Below are 23,317 nucleotides of genomic sequence, written 5' to 3' on the forward strand. Positions count from 1 at the left end.
AATTCAAAAAAACAACTACATCATATATCATATATATATATATACATCATATATATATCTGCTAAACAGCAGTCACTCACCAAAACATTTACATTTTCATGAGTTTTTTTCAGGTAACACACGTCCACATTTAATAAATATGTGATCCCGGCTGATAGGACGCCTCGATCTCTCAGAAAAGCGATCAGACGATGAAAAGCCCCGTGGACAGGTTGTGGCGGTATTGCAGTCATACTACCAATAGGCGGGACTGTGGCTCTGCAGTGTGTTTGTGAGCTGCACAGCTGGAACACTAGAAGACTGGCACGCGTTCCAGCTGCGAGCAGATAACTGAGCTCGGCTGCCTCCGCTGCACCAACACGCATCACATCCACAACGTGCTTCCGAGTGCGCCACTCGAGAACTTGGAGACAGCCGCATGGCCCGTTCACAGCAGCAGCATTAATCCCCCGAGGTCGGACCCCAGTTGTTTATCATCTGATGACTTCTTGCGGGCTCCCATCTTTGCCGACTCTAACACTCGGTCGCCGAACAGACTTTGTGAGTTCGACAGTGTTACGGTGATGTAACGCTTCCCATATCAGAGCTCACTCCACAACTGTTGTCACTCCAGCCTCTCCTCTCAGAGCATGGGACGCTTCAAACTCTAAAGGTAAGAAATCTCCTATTTACTTGTTAGTACAACACTGGTGCCACTTTTTTTCCTTTTTAATCTGCAAGGTGGAGCTCAACTACGGCACCTATTTCTTGAAGAAATCTGCTGAAACGTTACACGTCCTTTTCTGGTTCTGTTAAAAGCCTTTCACAACCTAGATAGGCTGACTAATGCATGAGTGCAAGTGTTACTTCTTTTGCAACAGTGAAATTGCGCATGGGCATGCCTGATTGCACCATCAACAACTGCATTGTCTGTCTGATAATTTCACGTCGATTCATTGTGGGAAAAAAGGAGGTGAACTTAGTGCTGCTGGGCTCAGACTTGCAGCTGCAGATACATCTACCTGTTGAACAGTGTTCAGACAGTGATGGTGCTATTCACAGGGCCCAGTGTGTGACTGACTGTGTGCTTGTGTGTTTGTGTATATCTAGCTTGCAAACAACAAGCGTCGGCGGCTGTGTGTAAGAATGTATGAAGAAATGCATTATCTTTGTGGCTATTAATAGACTCACTATAACCACAATATAAAGCTGAGATGCTTAGAGCTGCAGCTACACTGGCGGTGGTTGGGGCGGGGGTAGAGGGATGCCTATTTCTAAAATCTAAAATCTTTGTCCTGCTTCAGCTGGCATGAGAATGATGGTTAACAGAGGTCTGCTGGCACGCACAGTTACAGCTCAAGATGCCAAAGCTCCAGCTGAGTTCTTCTCTTTAAACCTTATGCATCTTTCAGAGCTGACAGCACAGTGAGGTGTGCTTTATATTGCACATGCACTGAGTCTCAGGATTACTGGCTGCTCTACTACTAAACCAACGGATGTAATGATACCTGCATTGAAAGGAATTTACCTCGACTGTAACGCAACACTGTAGGCCACATCCCAGCTGATTGTGATTCAGCAGGCCCGAGTGGTGAGTCAAACGAGTGACAGGTCAGGTGTAGCTTTCTCAGCCTTCAGTCAACCTCTTTATTGCTTGTTTTCTTGTGCAGACTGCAGCTGTCTTAAATGTAATGATTCAAGGTGATTTCGTGCCAATGCGTGCAGAGCAGCAGGGATTAGGAGGCATCTCGGAATGTGTGGACGCTTACTCACACTGCAGCGTCTTCGCCAAGTTCACCCCAGCTTTATCCACCCTGAGCCGTGGTGTCAGAGCCGTGGGATTTCACTTGTAAGCTGGAATCCCTACTGATGTTTTTTTGCTGCATGCGAGAGGCTAAAACAGAGAAGTCACTTCAGTGTTTTCAGTGTGTAGCTCATTTGGCTGGAGCTACACGTTGCTGATGTAGCTCCCGCTGCTATTTTGAATATTGGACAAGCCTGCTTTTGTGCACTTGCTCATCCAGATTAGCAGCTGCTCATCTGGAGAATGCAAATGAGGCAGACATTCAGCATCAACCATCATGCGTGTGGCTCCCACTTACACACTTCTGTCAGCGACCAACAAATCAATAATAAAAAAAAAATAGTCCAAAGTCCATTTTGTCACATGCTGGCTCATTTGATCATCAGTCACCTCAAAGTCACCCATGGCCTCTGTGATCTCATGTACACAAACACTGAAGTGGTGCTTGACTTGAAAGGTAGAGCGCTTTAAAAAGACGGGATTTCAAGGATTAAAGTGCCTCCAAAAAACCGAGTGTAGAAAAAACTGAGTGGAAGAGATTAAAGTAGGAAATCTCTGCATCTCTGTTCTTTCGCGTTCTCCTCTGCTGCTGCAGTGCAATTACTTCTGGCCTGTGGAGCAGACACCCTTGATATTTAGCATCACTTCCAGCTGCCTCCTTCCACCTCAACCTGCAGTGGTGGTGCACTTATCAGGAAAGCCAGCTATAATTGGTTGTATTGTAAAAAGCTTTGCTGCTTTATGCCAAAGGACCGACAGCAACAAATTAGGGAGGAAGGGATGGTGAGTTGAGGAAGGCAAGAACTAAAACAGAAAGGGGGGGGGGGTGGAGGAAAATCAAGCTGAGAGAAAATAATTACAGAGAGCAGACAATGAGCAGCAGCTCAGACATGTGCACTGGATATTTGCCATCACCGGGATGGATGGTCCTGTGCTCTCTGTCTGTCCTCTACCTTCTCAAGTTTGCTTTTTATTAGCTAATCCAATTTAATCCTCCTTGATTACCACCACGGAGGCCGCCTGAATGTTGAAGTCTTTTTTTGAGCTGTTTGTTTGGTGATGCTTTTAACTGATTTAAACACCTGAAAGGAGAATTTAAAGGCACGCGGCGTAGGCAGAGCTGGAATCAGACTTGGTACGACTCCTACTAACTTGGCAGAAGAACAGCAATCCCAAAATTGTGACAACTAAGGATCTAATTGTGAATAGATGTGAACAGGGTTACTTCTAATTATGTATCAGCCTTCACAAACTGTTTTGCAAATGGTCTGCAAATAATTAAGCGGTCATCTGGGATATTTGGATTCCTCTGCTCCCTACTCAACTCTTCAGCTTGCAGCAAAGGCCACGTACTCTGTAAAAAGGTATGGCGGGAACACAGGAAAGAGAGGCGGCAGCAGAGGAGAGGGAGACATTCTGTAGGAGGGGAAGGTAGCGGGGGTGGGAAAGTGTCAGACCTGAAGAGCTATAAATCAAGCTGAGGCTTTGAATTCAATCAGATAGGGTGAAAGGCATTTGTGGGCAAATCCAAAGCTGATTACTAGAGAAATTAGCAGGTGGTTACAATATCACCATTATTTAAAGTTTGGGCTGAGTGGGGTCGCTCTGCACTGAACAGGTGTTAGGCGTGCCTCAGTTTCAGAAAGGGAATCGAAAGTGCCTGTTATCCCACATCTGCTACCAAGTAGTCTCTACCTTTGTTTTCCCACTCATTCTGTTTACAGTCTGTAATCTGTCAAGCTTTTTATCCGAATGTGCATAATATTTGGTGTGTTATGACTACAGGAAATTGAGGGCTTTGTGGTGTGCTCATGGATGTGTGCTGTTTTAGGGAGGAATACATAAACAGGAACTAGCCAGGGCTGTTAAAAAGCCTGCGGGGGTAAAAAGGAGGGTGGTTGTTTGAATGTGAAACTCCCAGCATTCACAACTAGTTCAAAATGACTGTTGTATAAAACCACTGTGCAGCTCAGTGAGCACATCTCTGACAGGCAGGAGGAAATGAAGCAGATAAACATTGCGAACAGAACAAATTGGCCTCCAGAACTGCAGTTTGTGCCTCATTCTGCAAACCGCAGGCCTTTCTTCGAAGATCGGAGTTTGTGAGAATTAAAACATGCAGCATCACTTGGTATGTGGCCCTAACCAGAAGCAGTTTTTACAGCAGCTGCACAGCTGTGCCTCCTTGTTTCTGAGTCAAGGGTGGAAAACAGCACCTTTGGGCAATATAAGTAGCTGAGATTTATATTGCGAAGGTGAAGCGGCTTAAAAAATACTTTTCAGTTTTCTTTTGTTCGGATGATTTCTTGCTTGAGTATAGCACGTTACTGCTGACTGTTGGTCAACGTTTACATTCAAGGCTTTGTGTTAGACAGGATTTATGAAGGAAAGCTTCTTAGGTTTTGGGCAACTGCTCTTTTTGCAACAAGACTTCCGGCTCTCTAAAAGTCTATGCAAAACGAACCTTGTCCAGTGACCACCAAACTTTGTCCCAATAGACTCAGTCACTACTTCCAGGTCAAAGTTCATAATTTCATATTGCAAATGAAGGTTACTATTAGAGCGAGAAAGCATGGTCATCCAGGATGTGCTTATTGGCTAATGACTATCACTTATCAGTAGTGAAAAGATAGTGACAGCAAAAACACCCAGGTTGAGGCTTTTATGCACTAACCAGAGGGTGTTATCATTGTGACTACACCCATGTTTTACATCTTTTAATCTAGGGTTTAACTTTAACCTCATGTAAAAAATACAGAAAGCCTTAACCACAAACGTATTTTTCTGCTCTAGAAGGTAAATATAGTATGTAACAGCTTGCAGCTGCATAGCCTTGAGTAAAGATGGACAGTATTGCCTGGCAAACGGGGGATTACATGATTGTGTGTTGCACAAAGGGAAAACACAATCACACAACTAACTGGCTTTAGAGGTTCTTGTCTGTTAAGATAGCTCTTTGTTTTATTTTATTCTTTATGCTAAGCTAAGTAGTTTCTTGGCGCCGCTTCACATAAAGGTTTTCTTACATAAAAGTCTGACAAAAGTGCAAATGTGCCAGTTTCGCTCTGTTTAGAAGACTCACAACTCTGATCAGGAAAAAAAGGCTAGCCCGGCTGCATTCAAGGTCATAAAATCTGCTAAGTTAAACCCTTGTAAGCTAACTATAGGTAGCAATATCCTCATATTAACTGTGGAGACATGCAAGTAGAGTAAATTCCTTTTGGCAAATATATGAATGAATGTATTTCCCCTTTAATTTAAAATTTGGCCATTGGAGATGGAACACTTTGCAACAACAGGAAGTGATATCCCTGACTTCAGCAGAACACTAGAACACGAACCCTGACCGAGGCATGCTTTGAAGTTAATAGACAGCTGGCAGGAATCAAACCCAAATGCAGAATTCCATAAAATGATGTATCACATTGGGCCTTTCACACAATACGCCATGTGGCCTCATCTTTTACTCATCACGCAGTGAGGTTTAAAAAGGACGTTTTGTGTGTCAGAGGGATAAATGACAGAGTGAGGAAAAACTCTAGCATATAGAGGAAATATGTGTGAAAAAAATTATTCATAACACTTACTCAAGCCGCTCTGTACAAGTGTGTTTGTAATAAGGTAGCAAAAAAAGAGAAAAGTGTGGACAAACAGAAGAAGTTGCCACATCTCACATACACATAGCAGCACACCCTTCCGGTATTTGTTGTGAAGCAAACTTTCACATCTGGTAAAGGACCCATATTTGAGCAGGAAGCTTGAACACAAAGCAGTGAAAACAATCTGACACAATGATGCATTGTCGCATTTGGGGGGGTGGTGGCAGGAGGCATACATTATAACACATGAAATCAGCCACGATGTCCTCTCTGTCTCCTGCGTTACGTTTTTCATTTGAAGTCAGAAATGGGAGATATAAGATATTAATTTGAGCCAGATGTGGAGCAGGATGCGTGACTTTATTTGTTAAAGGACACAACACAACATCCCACGTGGGTAGCTGCTGTCTCCCAGCAGGAGGACATTTACATATTTTTCTCCTTTTCCCCTCTCTGTTATTTCAAGATTACAAAGAAGTGCTGCTTTTCTCAATCTTTTGAGAAGCATTAGCATGAGTGCTTCCATGTGCCTATAGAAATTTCCCAGTTGCACTTTAATTTCATATATCTCATTGTGTCTTCTGTCAGTACTAACCCTCTATACTTAATCTCTTTCCTCCTTCGGCCAACAGTATCTTTTTGTGTTTTACTGAGCTGAAGCACACTCTTCCTGCCTCCCAGTCTCTCTCTTTATCACCCATTCAAACATTCCTCCTCTCCTCCCTCTGCTTCAACCCCTTCCCTCCCTAAGGAGCAACTGTAGCTGCTAATCTCAGTTTGCAGCCGGTGCCCCCCCACTGATGTGGCATTCTGCGTGTCCAGGGAAAGGGAAATGTTTCCCTTCCTGCTCTCAGTACCCTACAGTCTCTAAATAGAAGCCTGCCACCAGCTACTCTGAAGAACTATATCTGTCCCATCATGCAACACCCTTACTACAACTGGGGGATGTAGGGGAATAAACAAGGGTGGTGTGTATGAAGAACTGGTTTTTGTACGCGTATTACAGTCTGTCAAAGACAGGAAGATATGATTTAATATCATATACTTTTTTTTTAAAAGCTAATATCATTAGAAAAGGTTGTCTGCCTGTGCCTGCTGTTATGTTACATTTTACATGGCCAAATTTGTTAGTGGAAATCTAAACGTAATGCTATTACAGTTTCTAGCTGTAACATATGATGAAAGGAAAACTGTCTTAGCATCATTACCCACCAGTAAGTGGTTCACAAAAATGGAAAATGGAACAGCAAAAGTAAAAAGGAGGCAGATAGGAGGAAAAGCCCGCGCGGGTGAAAATAATCAAAGGTTTTATAGGAAATCTGGCCTCTTTTTTTTCTTCTTTAAAACACGGTAGCTATTTAAGTCATTCATAAAGTATGTGACTAGACTATAAAACTATGTTTTAGTGTTGTTTTTGCATTTCTTCCACACAATAGTAAGAAACATTTACTATTGTAAACAATTATTACACGGTAGCCTCAAATTCAGAGCTCTTATATATTTGCTAAAGTTTTAGTAGAAGAATACTTAACTTATTTATTTCATACACTGAGGTTCATACAAGACTGACAGTTATAAGCAGCATCAGCATGACAATGTGCTCCATTAATTAATAATGTGTCTGCCATGTTGTTCAGTATGTCACATGCTTATATCTGAAGATTCACACCAAACACAACATAGAGCCGAGGTCATCTTTGTGTGTCTGCTTAAAGAAAGTTGTGACAAAAGTTGTAAGCACACAAAATATGAGGCCCAAAATGTACAATTTGGTAGTAATCCATCCAAACGTACTTGAAAAACGGGACTCTGTCCAATCAGTCTTGCTATGGCATTGACAATTTGAATAAAGAATCAAATTCTGTTAAAATTGTGTCTCTTTTCTTATAACTGTTATCCACAAAAAACGTGTTTTTCCCAAACGCCAATGAGAGAGGATAGAACTAAATCAATGATTGTGAATTAGCATGTAGCATTTATCAGCGTGGAATTGAGTCCATTATGGGAGTGTCGATAAGACGATGGACATGATTATTGCCTGTTTGTCAATGCCTTATCATCAGTTAGTACTTTAAGACGGGAAAGTCAATAAAGATTTAAGCTCTCGGTTTTCTTCTAATGTCTATAGCTGGAAAAAGTGTGCGTTTAGCATAAGCTCCTTTTATTAAGAGTTCTGCTGCTTTAAGTCAGCTCATAAACTCTGCATTTGAGCAGCAGAACAGAAGCCGTCATATTTGGAATATCAGTTTTCACAGACATCCTATAAAACCACTATTTGTTATTATTAGTTATGTTAACCTCATTATTTTAACTACATGTATATTTCAGGTGCTTTTAAATGTGTCCAACAGGAGTCATCAATTCTTAAACAGTAGCAACAATAATATGTCAGCGTGAATTCACTGTTATGGGTCAAACTTCAAAAGCATTGGTGTAAAGTTGAGAATGAGCTGAAAAGCAGCTCGCCTGTTATTCTGTGACCGTGATATTGAAAACGAGAGAGGCAGTAGTCTGAAGGGGGTCTGACTGCGTCTAGCCGGAGGATGTGACCTTTTTCACTGCCCAGTAAAGCAGCAGCACACAGCAGATTCTGCATGGCCAGGATTGACCAGGCACCCGTCAACTTCCCTTTATCCCCGCTGAGCCCCATCCACCCCTTAATCTGCCTGATCGATGGCCCCGGGTCCTCGTCACCAGGCAACCAAGGATGACACTAAAGCTCTCGCAGTGTGTGCTTCTTTACAATCAATTCGCCGCTTTGCAGATATCGGGACTGTATTAGAAAGACGCTGTTGGAAAAACACTTAAAGAATGTCTAGAAAAGAAGGGAGGAAGGACCCTGTTTAAGACAGATCAGTCTTAATTCATATAAAAACTTAGAGAAAATTGTTCTCTGGGTAATGGCAAAGCGTTCCTGTCAGCAGGATGATGAATGGTGTATTTGGAAGATACCATCATCATCAAGATGGGCACAGTGTGTTCAGCAGCGCCAGACTAGACTCTGCTAAAGCGTTGGTGACACTTTAAAACACCTCTGCTTCTCCCTTTCTTGTTTTGTTTAGCCCCTGAGAGATGGGCCCCACACAGAAGGAGAAAGTGGTTTTAGGTCCTCATTCAGTTTTGAGGATGGACACTTTTGTAATAAACACTGAAAATGCAGAAGTGAAACAGAAGAGCACATTTTTTCACAGGCAAGGCCATCTCAGCTCAAACCTAGATGATCCTCAGGCTTATCTACTGCAGTGAGGAAACAATTGACTTCAAGGCAATTTTCATTCTCATTATATTCATGACATGCGAGCAGACGTAACTGCCAGTGCACAGAGCCAATACTGATGGAGTGTAGGCTCCTTTTTCTGAGCTAGGCATCACAGGTCTTGGTGTTTGTTTGCTGAGGTTTTAATACTCACATGCAACACTGCTTTACTTCCTGTGGTGACTTTAGCAACCCACCTTGAAACTTTCATATCTATTTACAGCAACACAAAAGCCTTTTTAGTTGTTCGCCATTTATCTTCCCGTAATCTGACCATATCGTTTCAGCAGTTTAATCTTGCCTACTGATCAGCGCTGTGGCTGATCGCCCTAACAATGTGATGATTTAAATTGCGGTTGAGGATTATACTTCTATCTCTTTCTCTACGTTTGCTTCCCCCACCATCCCTGCAGAATGTGGCTGAGACAGCTTGTGAAGCCTGTAATTTAGTGTGTCCACCCACCGCGTTGCGGCAGAGACAGTGCAGTGAAAGGCTTCATTGTGTCAGGCACAATGGATACGTACACATACACATCACACCCTTCTCACACTCACAGAGCCACCACATTAAAATAAAGTTACAGCAGTGCACAGTGTGTTGTTGGGGACTTTGTTACCTAACTTTGTTACTTGAGCTTAACCTTAGTGTCACTTTTACACTTATAGTGTCATGAAAAAATGTTCACACCTACATGTTACAGACCACAAACAAATTTTTCTATTAGACAAAGTCAACCAGAGTAAATATCAAATATTTTTTAAATAATAATTTCATTCAGTCAGGAAAAAAAAGCTATTCAAATCTATCGGGCCCTATGTGATAAAAAATATCTATCATGAAATTAGTTTGACTAGCCTCACCCAGGCCTGATTACAGCCACACCCTTTTTTATTTTTTTATTTAGAAATAATTTCAATTGAATTGAGTCGAGTCTGACACAGTAAAAATAGGCTAAGAGATATCAGATCATGGAGAAACCTTGGAGCGCTGATGAACCATCCCAAAATTACTTCAGAACCCAGAACAACTAAAAGAAAGTGTTCATGATTCAGTAATAAGAAAGAGACTGGGAAGAACCATCTGACATAAAAATAACACAGCATTTCATAAAAAGAAGATCCCACCAACAGTCAGACACCGTAGAAGTGTGATCGTCCACTGCTGCTTCATGACCTGGAAGGTGGTTCCTTCAATTACCTTGCTGTAATTGAAGGAACCATGAATTTTGCGACCAGAAAATCCTGCAGGAGACTGTCATCAGTTTGCGCCTGGAGGTTCAGGCCCACTTGGATTATGCAGCTGGACAATGATCCGAAACACATCTGCAAGTCCAGCTCCTAAAGCCTCAAAGAATTCCCAAAAAACCAAACAGATTTCAGAGAGACCTGGTCAAAATCTGACTGTCAAAGAATGACCTTAAACAAGCTGTTGATGCTTGAAAACTCTCCAATGAGGGTGAATGAAAGCAATTCTGCAAAGAAAGGTGGGGCAAAATTCCTCCACAGTGATGTGAAGGACTCCTCGCCAGTTATCGCAAAAGCTTGATTGGAGTTCTTGATGCCAAGGGTGGTGCAACCAGGCTCAGGTGGCAACTGCTTTTTCACACAGGGCCAGGTAGGTTTGGAGCCTTTTGTTTGCCTGCATTTTAGATTAACTTGGGTTATCTTTATTTAATACTACAATTATCTTTCATGAGCTGAAACATTTCAGTGTGACAAATATGAAATAAAGTAAGAAATCAGGAGGGAAGGCAAATCCTTTTTTCACTGCACTGGGCCGTCAATGTTTTGATCTGGGGCTATATAAAAATGAATCAAAATTACTAGTTTCTTTAATGAATGGATGGATGGATGGATACATTTGACCAATTAATCATGTCATAACTTGGAAGATGGTATATTTTACTGATCGAGACACAAGTAAAGAATTTGGGATTACTCCAAAATAGTTTTTTTGTTCTTCTACTGAAGGTATTTTGTGCTCAGGTGTGTGTATATGTTGTTAAAAAGTAACTGGTCATTAAGTTGTTGTTGCCATGGTTACTTGGAGCCAGACCTTACCAAATCAAGAAAAGCACAGATGCAAATTTTTAGCTTGTTTCCTATGAATATGTGATAGAATGAAACGCATGTCAAAATATTTGCTATTGTGTCGTAAATATTCATCAAACTTTTTTATAGCCTGCTGCAGACAGCATTACAGCATGTCAGGAAAAGATAAATAGTGGTTTCCTGCTGATTGGGCTTGTGGCTTAGTATCTGTCTGATAGAAAAGCCACACACATCGGTGAAAACTGTTTATTATGCTTGGCTCCAAAGTGCAGTTATAAAGCATAGAATTGGTGTGTAAATGTAAAAACTGATTTTAGTTTGACGAAACAATCAGCCAGGATTATAGATCTGATTCTTTACTGATACAAAACTAGCATTGCCGCAGTCTGAAAACAATTTATTATCGAAGCAGTAATTTGTTCAGCTGGTTAAGATGTAACGCAAATATTTATGTAAACTTCTGGGCAAAACAATTTTAAAAGGGTCATATTTTGTAATCAATCGTGTAAAAATTGGGCGTCTGTAGTTTAGGAAGTAGAGCTGGTCATCTACTAACGGTGTAAATAGTCATTTGATTACTCGCTGCAGCGGACACAAGCTACACACATGGGTCCAAATACCTATTGTTTCTGCATTTTGCCACCAGTGTATCAAAATATAAAACATTTTCTATGAGGCTGTAGTCAAAGATAATGTTGGTCAGCAGAAATCTACTATTGTGAATTTGCAGTATAGATAGAAGTAATCACAGCAATTGTCTGGCCAATGAGAAGCAAATGACCAACCACTGGAGCAGTTGCAGCAGTGGGTCATATCTTGGCATTCTAGATGCTAATGGCCCTAATAGAAGTCTGTGTTCTTGTTGTGGGTGAGAATCTACACAAGTAGCCTTCGTGCTCTTCAGCTGACAGTATTTTGTGCTCAGGTGTGCGTATGTCTCATGAGGACCTCAAACGGACTATAATCCCTGGCTTCTTGGTATTGCCTTCTTTTTTTTTGTTTATTCCTTTATCGATCCCACAAATTTGACAAATTTGGAACACAGTGCTTGCTGTTAGACAATAATGATAGTCACATGAGCCTTCATATAAATAGCTAAGACTAGTACTGCATTCCAGAAACCTTTGTTAGGAAGTGATGTCCTTCTCGAGTTAGTGGGTTCCAGACAAAGGCAGGAAAAGCAGGATTTGTTTTGGTTCTTAGCAAAGTAGATCCATGCAGGTATCACTATGAATACAGCATAATATTTAAAAAACACAATCATGGATAGAACCTGATCAGTTTTCTGTGTACGACTTATTTAGGGAGTCAGAAATAAACAGGATTGGCAGTACGGATTAAAAGTTTGCAGTTTTACTTCTGTTTAAATTCAGTGCCGCCAGCTTGGATCGCTAATTAGGATATGTTGATATTCTAATTATTCATATTCAGTAATGCACTATAGGTGTAGTTAAGACTAGGTTTATGTTTGATTGGTCCTGATATCAAGATCCGGCCTTTGCTGTGAGGACCAGGCTTGGTAAAGACTGATTGGTGCAACTGTTCCCTGTAAACTAAAGCCCTAATTCACCAACTCATTTCCCCACACACAACACTAACAGACTGCAAAAACTTTAAACTGTTAACCCCGAAAACTGGGTCACTTAAAAGGTGCTTCTATAAGTAGAATGAGTTCATTGCAGATTTTGCACGTTGACACCATGAATGTGTTTTGGCCATACTTAACCATCATATCAGATGACACTGACAGGCACATGTCCCAGTTAACTTACTGCAATGAATATGCCACTCTGCAGTGCTGAACAGGATATAGAAGAACTAACCACACAGCTATTTTAAGTGTGCTGCAGTAGCCAGAGTAAGTTTTGCTTCCCCTGTGTTTACTTAATAATTACTCCCCTCTCTTTTCATCTCCTTTTGTGTTCAGTGAGAGCCAACAGATTCAAACCACAGAGAGGTAAACGAGGGGGAAAACTGAGAGGACAGCTACGATGGAGTCCATATTATCGGAACAGTCTGCCACTGTGGACGAGCTGGTGGAAGCCTGCATCAAAGCCTTTGGTTGGTTATTTAAGTATTATTTCTTTTATATGAATTATTCATCTGTTTGTAAAGGGAGGCAGTAGAATAAAAAACACAAGCACAAATTGAACATGCTGAGGTATCTTCTTAATGACAGGTGACTCCCTGTTTTTCCTCATAGATGAGAAGGGCACTTTGAAGGATGCATCCTTGGTCCGCATGTTCCTCATGATGCACCCTTGGTATATCCCTTCAGCTGACCTGGCCAAGAAGCTCGTGCTGAAGTATCCTTCACCTCTGAGTGTTCTTACATCAGTGACAAATGTTATGTGTTTTTTTGCTTATTGTTTTTCTAAGAATGCTGCCTATGAATATATCTTTTTTCACACATAATGCACAGAGCAATGGAAATAGTGCCAGACTTTGTTCCCCTTCTAAATCTGTGAAATCTAAATGAGATTTTTGAAGAAGTTGTTGTAGTGTTGCGAGGAGCAGCTCGGTTGCACCTTGACCTCAGCATCAGATCTCAAGAGGATGGCTGCACCGATGAGCGCCGAACAAAAATATGCCACCTCGTCAAGTAACAAACCATCTTTTCTGACTTCTGCTCGTCTCGTTGCCTTTTTCTAAGAGATCTTTGATCTTTCCAAGTGTCATTTCCATTTATCCTTTTATCCTTTCTAGTTTTTTCTATGGTCTTCTTCATGTGCTCCAATTAGGTGCTTTGTTTCATCAAATACCAAAACTATAATGCTATTTTAAATTATGAGTTGACCACAGCCCAGTCCTTTCAGTGTATGCCATCACGCTCACCTCTCTCTCTCTCCCTTTATTCTTTCTTCCAGGTACTGGATTTCTGAGTTTCCCGCAGAGTTCAATCTGAACCCGGAGCTGGCAGACCAGATCAAAGACTATAAAGACCTCTTGACCACTGAGGGCAATGAGAGGCAGAGTCAGCTCATTGACTTGGACAGCGTGTGAGTGAATAGGCCGCTGAATGCTGCGTGTGTTGTTGACAGTTTGAATGAGTGTCCCCATCTGCCGATGTTTATGTCAGCAAGCCCTTTATTGCCTGTTATTTGAAATTGCTGAGCTGTGCTATGCAGGGCCAGTGACCTGTCCTTTTCTGAGAAATGCCACTTCTATATGGCTCCGCTTTCTTTTATTGCTCCAAGGAAATGAATTCGTGGAGCTGATTTGATTTCTATGCCAGAATATCTTAGAATAAGCAGGGGAATAGCCTTCTAAAAATAACTTCTACAGCAATAGTTGGAGAGTTGTAGTTCAGTCTACAAATATGAGGTTTCTCAGGGCTTTTTATATTGTAGACACATTGTACTATCATCATTTTCTCATGGTAGTTTTTCCTTTTTTTTCCCCAACAGCCCTTAAAGGCCAGCTGTAACTTTTGCAGCGGCTATAAAAGTGATCCTTGTGTAGTTTTTTATGGTGCAGTTCCAAAAGACCTTAAAAGAGACAACTGTGCTTTTTCTCCCCTCTCAGGCCGTCATATAAATGGAAGCGGCAGGTGACCCAGCGTGTCCCATCTGTGTCCAAAAAGAGGAAAATGTCCCTGCTGTTTGATCACCTCGACTCCTGTGAACTGGCTGAACACCTGACCTATCTGGAATACAAATCCTTCTGCAAGATCCTGGTCAGTGTGACCATGGCTCTGTTTTTATTTTTTTTTTTACTGTGATGTTTACAGCTCTTAAATTCTCAAGTAACTCTGTGTTTACATGATTCAAGGCTCACTGCAGTTGCTAAGCAATAGTTGTTAAAATCAACTTTAACTGGGCAGTAATTATATTTAGTGACTGGAAATAGTGTTCAATTTGAGCGCTATTTCAGGAGGCAAAAGAAATGACTGGGTCTGTGCAGAATTAAACGCTTGAGGATTCTTTTTGTTGATAATTTATTCCAGTGGGATGATGCTCGTGGCACAGTAGGGACAGTGTTAATGGCGTTTCTTTTGTCTTTGTCTTCATGGCTCTGCTAAAATAGAGTTTTGCCTAAAAGGAAACAAAAAATCGAATTAATGAGGATCTAACAACGAGTACAGCTGTAATTACACAATATTATTTGTCTGCATTTGACTGATTACAGACAGTTAATATAATAATATAATTTCATAAACCAGGCTTGCTGTTTCCCATAGATTGCATTAGACAGACGTAATGGCGTCATCCAGTGTTTGTGGGGCTAATCGGACTGATACAGCATTAGATGCTCATGTGATAGGAAGTTGTCAATACCTTAATTGTTTTCTGTCTCGTGGCAATTTTAATCCAAATTTGACTTGGACATGCAGCTCTATTAGACACTTGAAACTAACAAATCAGACCATAAATGAATCGGGAAAGGATCTGCTGAGGTTATAAATACTGGATAATATTTCTTTTTGGAAACAGATGAGTCTCCGCCTGCTTTGACTATTAGAAATAATGCAGGCTTACGGTACTTCTCATTTCAGACTGCGTCTGTATTTTGTATCCAGTCTTGTTATTTCATTGTTTAAAGTTCTGTGCTCAGCTAAGCAAACCAACTGCATATCCAGGTTTACTGTATGGACATAGGAGACTGTCTACAATCAAGAGGAATATATACAAAACAAGAGAAAGGCCTTTGCATATATGTTTGTCGTCAGGCATTTTCTAATATTCAGAATTGCTGTGGGATGTGAATATGATGTACTGTAATTTAAATAGATAAAGGCTTTCAATGCTTTACTTCTCCTTCTAGTTTCAGGACTACCACAGCTTTGTGATGCATGGCTGCACGGTGGATAACCCCGTCTTAGAGCGCTTCATCACGCTCTTTAACAGCGTCTCACAATGGATCCAGCTTATGGTGCTCAGCAAGCCCACCGCCCCGCAGAGAGCTGCTGTTATCTCCCATTTCATCCGAGTGGCACAGGTCTGTCTGCTGGGTCTGTTACAATTGGGAAAGCTTGGCGGTTCTGGGTTCATGGATAGAGAGTGTTAGTGGGTGATTGTTGGGGGCAGAGAGAAAAAAGCAGGAAAGGTGATTTGGAAGCAACTGTGAAAACCAGGAGGAGCAGAGAGAAGTGGAAAAGTCACCGAGGATCTCTTATGACTTGCAAACAAATGCAAAATATACTAGGATTTCCCATTAGCAGCACAACTGTGTGAAAAAGGGAACATTAATTCAAAAATGGCATTGGAGGTATTAGCATTCCAAGCTCCCTGCTCAGTGAGATAATGCTGCTGCCAATTTTGCATCTTTTAAAAATAAAGGAGATCTTTGGGCTCAGTTCCAGCTATCTATGGTTTTTTTTTGTTCCTGTAGTTTACCAGAGTAGTTCTCTGTGACTCACAGTACCAAATAATCCTTACTTATCTCACGCTGAGTCTTGGTGCAGTCCATGACTTCATCCACCTTCTGAAACAAGCTTCAGTCAGCTTACTTCTGACTGGCTGACCCCTGGAAACAGTGGGTGGGCTTCTGTGATGCAGAAAGAGCTGCGTGTCTGACATGACCATATTACAAATATCCTCTCATATTTACATCACACAGAGTAGAAAAAATTGCAGCAGAGTTTTTAGCATAAAGCTTGACCTGTTGCCCTACAGTCATGCCTTGAGTTTAGAGGGTTTCAGGAAAATATGATATTTATGGTAATGGTGATATTTAAAAATGAAATATTTATTTTGCACATATGCTACAGACAACTGATTTTTCTTTCTGTTTACCTTTGTACACTTATGCTTAAAGATTCTCTTACCACCTCCATAAACTTGTATTTTGAACATTTTTCATTTGCCAAAAAAGACAACAGACACACAAAACAGTTGTAGATACACTTGACTGACAGAATTATTGCAATTATTTCTTTTTTTAAAAATTGCTTTTCTATAAATGCTTCATTAATATTATTATGATGTTTTGTAGTGGAGGAATCTAGTTTCCAACTAGAGAAATATGACTGAAAACTGTGCCCACCTTCCTGTTTCTGTACTCATTCGCTATAGCGTTATGGTCGTCTGCGTGTCATGATCGCTCTAATCCTAATCTTCACTTAATCTTAATACTTCCACAATTTCCTGGAAGAAACTGCCAGCTAGCTGCGCTGTATGGTTTTCCAATCATATGTCTGGAGACTGTCGTCCTTTCACTACAGACGCATGTCTTTAAGTGGCACCCGGGGCTTCTCTGTAATTGATTTCAGTTCAGCTTGATGTTATCGCTTGGTTCGGTCTGCCAGATGGGCTGAGTTTCCCCTCCACGCGACAACTCAGTCATCTAAGCCGTTAAGAGGAAGCTTCAGTCAGCCATAGAAAGTGCAGAAAAAGAATTTTCATCTTAATAGCCTGCAGTGCTCTGTGAATGCATGCTCATTACTTACTGCAAGTCTAGTGTGGGTTTGTTTTCATCTTTATGAGTCGCTTAGGTCTACTCCCGTTCTCCATTTATTTCATCTTCAGCAGAACACATGCTAGACGCACATAATGTGCTCTGTTGAGGTACGCCAGCAATCTAACACCTCTGCAGGGTTCTTATCAGGGGAAGCCCAGCAGAGCTCTCCCAAGTGTTTCAAACTGAACACTTAAGGTTGTTTGAGTGTTTCAGGGAGCTAGATACTTTAGAGGTGAGGACAGTATGAACAACTAAAGTTCGGTTGTGCAGACGGTGGATAATGAGCTCTTTCTGTGCAGCCCGATCCAAAGATCGCCATCAAACAGCGGTGTCTATTGGCCAGTCAGCTGGTCACATGATGTTCTGTGCACCAATTAAACTCTTTTATATTTGTCAGTGGTTTAATTTGGATTGATACTAATCAAAAATAAAAAGCGTGTTTCCTTATCCACAATATTAAAGCAGTGCAGTGACTGAAGTGTGCATCCCTTGGATGAATTGTAATGTGCTCTGATGACATTTGTTGTGTTGAATACACATTGGCCTTTGTGGTTGTGGATTGAAACAGCCTTCCAGCTGCTAGGTGGATATTCTCATTTGTTATGAGATCCTTCGTAATAACGGTGGTGATCCCCACACTGCTGACTCACTGCCATCACCAGAGAACTCTTTGTTCTTCAGTTATTTGAAAAGAATGACTTGCCATTAGGCTTCATTTTATTTTTGCTGGCTGTTCGATAATGCAATTATACTTACTTTGCTCAAATGTGTACACATTCAGAATGCTAGTGTGTATATAAAGCTAGATTAATCAAAACTGACATCACCCAGATGTCAAGTTGAGCTAGTGGAATTACAGGAGGTGAAACACAGCACAGACTGAGTATCTCCAACTACAAGTACTAACACACCTGTTAATCAAAGTATCCTCAAGCCCAGCTGTCAGTCTTAACAGAAGCTGTTCACCCTCCTTACAGTTATTATGATGGGGAAATGATTCGCAGAGGTTAAAACAGTTCTCTGTCCCAGGCTATGCTTTTTAATTCTGTAAAGTCTGACTTTTAGAGCCAGCTTCAAGTGGCCATTATAGGAACTGCAGTGTTTCACATTTCCCGTTTGCTTCATTTTTCATCCCTGGAAATTGTGGCTTGATTCTGATTTTACTGTTAAAGGACCGCTGTGCTTGAGAACATCCTCACATACAAAGCTGGCTCAGTTTCAACCAGAGCAGATAACCATGGTAACATGAGCTGCACAGCTAACCCTGTTTGGTGAAGGTTAATTTGTGGCTTTATTAAGTAGAATGAATTCATGAATACAGAACTTCAGCTGATCTGTGCAGACATTTTAATGAAGCCAATGCTTAGTGTTAAATTCCCTTTTTTTTTGGTCCTCTTAGGATGATTGTGCATGGCTGTCTATGCAGTTAATGATTAAAACCAAAGTAACTATCTTTCCCATGAAACACCTTACACCAACTCCACACATTTCAACTTCTTTATATTCAGATTCTGGGGCAGTGCCGTGAATGAAGCCAGTTTGCAAACATGTGTCCAATGCATCAGCAAAGCTTAACACAATCTAGTTCCTCCCTTGAATGTACAGAGCCGTGAAAGATAGAACCACTGCTGACCAAAAAGAACACAGAGGCCGATTTCTCATTTATCTAAACCTCCCCCAAATCAACTAACTAACCAAACAAAAAAACCTGAAAAACATCTTGATTATCCCAAAGATTTTTGGGAGAATATTCTGTGGACTGACAAGACAAAATTTGAACCTTTTGGAAGAGTCAAATGTATTAGGCCATCAGTTTGTGCACTGAAGCTCAAGCACACTTTGTGCAGGATTATGCAGGACTGAAACAAACTGTACTGCACTTAAATTCGATTAAGATGCTTTGCATGACCTTAAATGGCGATTTATGCCCCAAAGTCCTCCAATAAGGCTAAGAGTGGGCCAAAATTAGAGCATACACATCTGAGAAGATCAAACCCTCCACAAAATTTCCTCATTCATTTTCCGCCCATTTAAAATGCCACAAACTTTGATATTCTCTGATGTATCCCAGGGCAAACACATGCTGGCTTCAGATGTATTCAGAGGCAGCACAGGAGGCAGTCTTATTGCACTTGACATTTCCTAAAGCTTCCCTCTGCTGGTTGTGTCCCATTTCGGCATCCTACTGGGAGCCTATCACAAATGACTCATGCTCATTAGTGTTTTTTTTCTCAACTGCACACTTGCATTATAAATTCAATTGTGAACGTGGCTGCCTTCAGTTTATTGCACATTGTGTTCTTTGTGAATGTTCCACCTGCGTTTGATAAGCATACCGCATCACCAGTCCACTGTGTGCTAACTCTTAGGTGACAGGGAAAGGTGTGGCATGTTGACAGTGAAACCTTTCCCAGGCATCACTGATGAACACATGTATGCGTGGTGCAGCGACACTCTGCAAATGATGGCCTGCTTTCCATACTGCTTTGCAAATTGATTCTAAAGGTTGTTTGAGCTGAATCAAATGATCCCCTCTGGCAGCCCTCCCACGCAGCAGCGACCTCATTGATTTTCACTGAGATGCCAGCAGTCTGAAGGGCAGCGAGCAGCCCCACAGAGCGCCATTCACAAAGAGTTAGCTTAACTTTGACATAGACAGGTTAGAGCATTCACTAAATTCTTGGTATTCAGATTATGTGTGGATGTGTATTTGGCCTGCTAAACTCTTTCAGTATCTAACCCAGAAGTCTCTTCACCCTGTAACCATTTATTTCCATAGCTGCATCTTTCTGACTGCCTGTAAGTCTTTTTTCCTAACTTATACCACCCTTCTTTATCTTTTTCTCTCTCCGCCTTAAAAAAAAAATTTGGCCAGGTTGCTCTTGGCAGTGTCTTACACATTCATAAAATATCTCTTCTTTCACCCTCACTCCTAATTTTTCTTCCTCCTCCGTTCACAGAAGCTGCTACAGTTGCAGAACTTCAATACACTCATGGCGGTAGTGGGCGGCCTCAGCAACAGCTCCATCTCTCGTCTCAAAGACACGCAGGCTCACATCAGTGCAGAGACCAACAAGGTGCAGTAGCTGCAGCCATCTGTCATCTATTTCTGGCAACCGCAACCAGGCGCTACCAGACAAATTCAATGTTCGCTGCATGTCTGTGCGCTGAGCTAATAAGTGATAATGCTTCCTGATTGAGTATTCAGCATCTTCTGTGTAAGCGGTACCAAGCTCCCTGTCTGTGCCCATTACTCCTACACAGTGTCTTTTTAGAACTATGAATTTGAGTCACATGACTAGAAAGTTAAATGCAACAGTTGGGCGAGTTACAGTTATGCAAGTCCATCTGGAGCAAAGTTTTCGACAATATTTGTGATGCTTCCAAATCAATCTTTTCTGAGACAGGCATTCTCTTTTCTGCTCCTCAAACCTATATTCCTTTCACTCTACGACAGGTTTTTAACAACTTAATTGAACTGGTGACATCATGTGGCAACTACAGTCAGTACCGCAAGCGTTTTTCTGAATGCTCCGGCTTCCGGTTCCCAATTCTTGGCGTGCACCTGAAAGACCTGATAGCTGTGCATGTGGCACTGCCAGACTGGGCCGACAAAGAGAAGACACGAGTCAACCTGGCAAAAACCCAGCAGCTGTACGCTATCCTTCAAGAGCTGGCGCTCATTCAGGCCACGCCACCTAACGTCGATGCCAACACAGACCTGCTCAACTTACTTACAGTGGGTATAAAGTTTGTTCCGAGTCCAAGAGAAATGTTTGGCTTCAATTACCTACCTCTACAGAAAGCAGTTAAAGAGGTAATAAGAGACAAATCAGGTCCCGAATCAAGTTAGTCATGATGAAGTGGCATTTGTTTGTCAACCAGACGGCTGTGAGGAGGTAGTAGGAGGAAACATTTTATTTCCAGCCAGTGAAGCAGGCAGTCTGTTTGACTTTGTTCTGCTGTGATTCGACTGGCTCGTGGTCAGACAGACTGTAGCCAGCTGGGACAAAATCTGTGCACAGACAAAAGTCAGAGATCATGTGTAGAGGAAAAGATTCAAAACATGAACCTTCAATCACAAAGCAAATGGGATTTACAGATGTGGTCCACAGTGGCATAACAGAGAAATGGTTACTAAGCGTTTGATTGGAAATGCACTGAAAATGAACAGCAAGATGAAGCAGAAGCGAGACAAGCTGGGTTACTTACATTTGCACTTACATGATGTTGTACAGCCGTACAGGAGGGAAAGAAATAAATGTGTCACAGGCTGAGCAAAATTCACAAAACTAAATGGGTAAAAAAGAAAAAGGCATCGTACGTTAGCTTTAATGCTAACGCTTGGGTGCAGAGAACATTAAAGAGGGCATTTAAGTCAGCATTGTTGTTTTCACTTTCGTAACACTGCTAGCCCAGTTCCACTGTTTGAAGTGACTCATTGTTCTTTATCAGGGACAGAGAGTTGTAACCCCTGCAGCATCGTTTTCACTGAACTTTAAGTTGTTAACCTGCACTGAAACCTCATGTCTATTCCTTTAGACTAAAAAGCTTTCCCTGTCAGGTTGCTTTAGCTTTGAAAGTACCCAAGGGGATCTCAGTAGCAGCAGTCTCTTCTTTGAAATCTGAACAGTTTTTCAAGAAAGCCCTTTACCTAAGAGATCACTGTACTAATAGCTCAGCTGTATTTATTCCTTTACTGAGGGAAGAACTGAGGAGGAGGCATGCGTTCACTGCTGTTTGTTGTCATGTGTATTGCTATACTTGCTAGCAAGGTGATACAAAGGCTTAAATAAAACTTAGTGAAGAGGTGAAGCTTGGGTAAAAAGTAACAACAAAGACCTTTGTGTTAAGGCCTGCTTAGGATCAGTTTAATTAAAATTGTAACATAGTGACATTGTGACATTTTCATTTTCATACGATTCTTACTTGGTTATCCAGATCAACAGAAATACAGTGGCGGAATTAATTGTTTGAACCAATGCTGAATTTTTCATTTTGAGGTCTGGAGACTATATTGTGGGTCACTGTTATGCTGGAAGACCAATTCACAACCCATCTTCACCCATCCACAACCTTCCTCATGATCATCCTCACCCTGTGAGGCATGATCTTGCAGATCAAAGGTGACTGATGGAAATTTTATATTTCTTCCATTTCTGAGAAATCGCACCAACAGCTTTTCCCTTCCCACAAAGCTTCTTGCTGATGGTCTTCTGGCCCATTCCAGCTATGTGCAGGGCTGCAATCATGTCCCTGATGTCCTTTGACAGATCTTTGGTCTGGCCTATGTTGGCAGAGTGGCTGGAATGGAAGAAATTGACTCTGTGGACATGTTTGCTTTATACACATAACTAATTGAGACCACATTCATTGGGACTGGGCTGTTTTGTAGTTTTACAATAATAAAGACAAAAAAAACTAAGTAAAAAGTATACACCTCCCTACCAGGCTAATGCAAGACTGTAACCAATGTTACCATGGTGCCAGTCAGTGACATCTGCTTTGACTAGTGGCACTCTGCAACAACAAAAGGAAATGGCTCATAATTTGTGGTTTGACAAACATTTTGATAGAGAGAGAAATGAGAGGGTTTTTAGAGAGCACAGTAGCACACAGGAAATATACAGCAGTGAGGATATCCTCAGCTGTTTTTATTTACCCAGGGAAAACAGACTAAACTGATTTGCATTCAGACCAAAATCTAACTGGAATTTAAACAAAAGGCAATGTTTTGGATTTACCTCAATGACTAAATAAGTCAGTATAAAGAAATATATTTTAAGCAAATATTTTACTACACATCCACTTGAAATAAAGTGGATGTACTGTAATATCATGTAACAGTGAGTGAGAATGATACCTTAATTGTTGCTACCTGCTCTTTAGTTTGAAAGCTGAGGTGGTAGTGGCATTTTACAACTTCACAACCCAGTGTGTGTGTGTGTATATGTCAGTATTTTTGGCAGATGCAGACAAGAATCTCCTGAATTTAAGCGCTTTCTGAATTTAAACAATCCAAGGAGATCAATTACTGGTAGCAGGTGTTGCTGTGAGATTGCAGCTGGTTTCTCCTTTTTTCTCCTGTGAAAATAAAAGAAAATAACTTGACAGCTTCTGGAGCTGAGAGGCAAGAGAAAAAGTTTGCTAGACAGAGTCAATATCCAATTATCTTATGCCAGTGCTTATTGGAGTTGATCTAGCATGAGGCCTGCTGGGTTTGCAGCG

General features: G+C 41.3%; 1 protein-coding gene across 3 annotated transcripts in view; it reads left to right on the forward strand.

Moving 5' to 3' along the window:
• Positions 1–202: 202 nt before the first annotated feature.
• LOC146715309 (RAS guanyl-releasing protein 2-like) overlaps positions 203–23,317 on the forward strand; it is a 37,145-nt gene continuing 14,030 nt past the window's right edge. The window contains exons 1-9 of one of the 3 annotated variants that reach the window (XM_085451716.1): positions 203–652; positions 12,618–12,751; positions 12,894–12,996; positions 13,236–13,292; positions 13,558–13,689; positions 14,216–14,366; positions 15,455–15,628; positions 20,050–20,166; positions 20,547–20,828. In XM_085451716.1, the coding sequence (XP_085307842.1) occupies positions 12,682–12,751; positions 12,894–12,996; positions 13,236–13,292; positions 13,558–13,689; positions 14,216–14,366; positions 15,455–15,628; positions 20,050–20,166; positions 20,547–20,828 (1,086 nt within the window). In that variant the 5' untranslated portion in view covers positions 203–652; positions 12,618–12,681. The remainder of the gene's footprint in view (positions 653–12,617; positions 12,752–12,893; positions 12,997–13,235; positions 13,293–13,557; positions 13,690–14,215; positions 14,367–15,454; positions 15,629–20,049; positions 20,167–20,546; positions 20,829–23,317) is intronic. The other 2 variants (XM_085451715.1, XM_085451714.1) reach the window with 2 other exon arrangements.

The sequence above is a fragment of the Copadichromis virginalis genome, linkage group LG3 (assembly GCF_057382275.1).
Source record: "Copadichromis virginalis isolate Kocher_CV1m ecotype Utaka linkage group LG3, C_Virginalis_male_GT1.1, whole genome shotgun sequence".
Lineage (NCBI taxonomy): Eukaryota > Metazoa > Chordata > Actinopteri > Cichliformes > Cichlidae > Copadichromis > Copadichromis virginalis.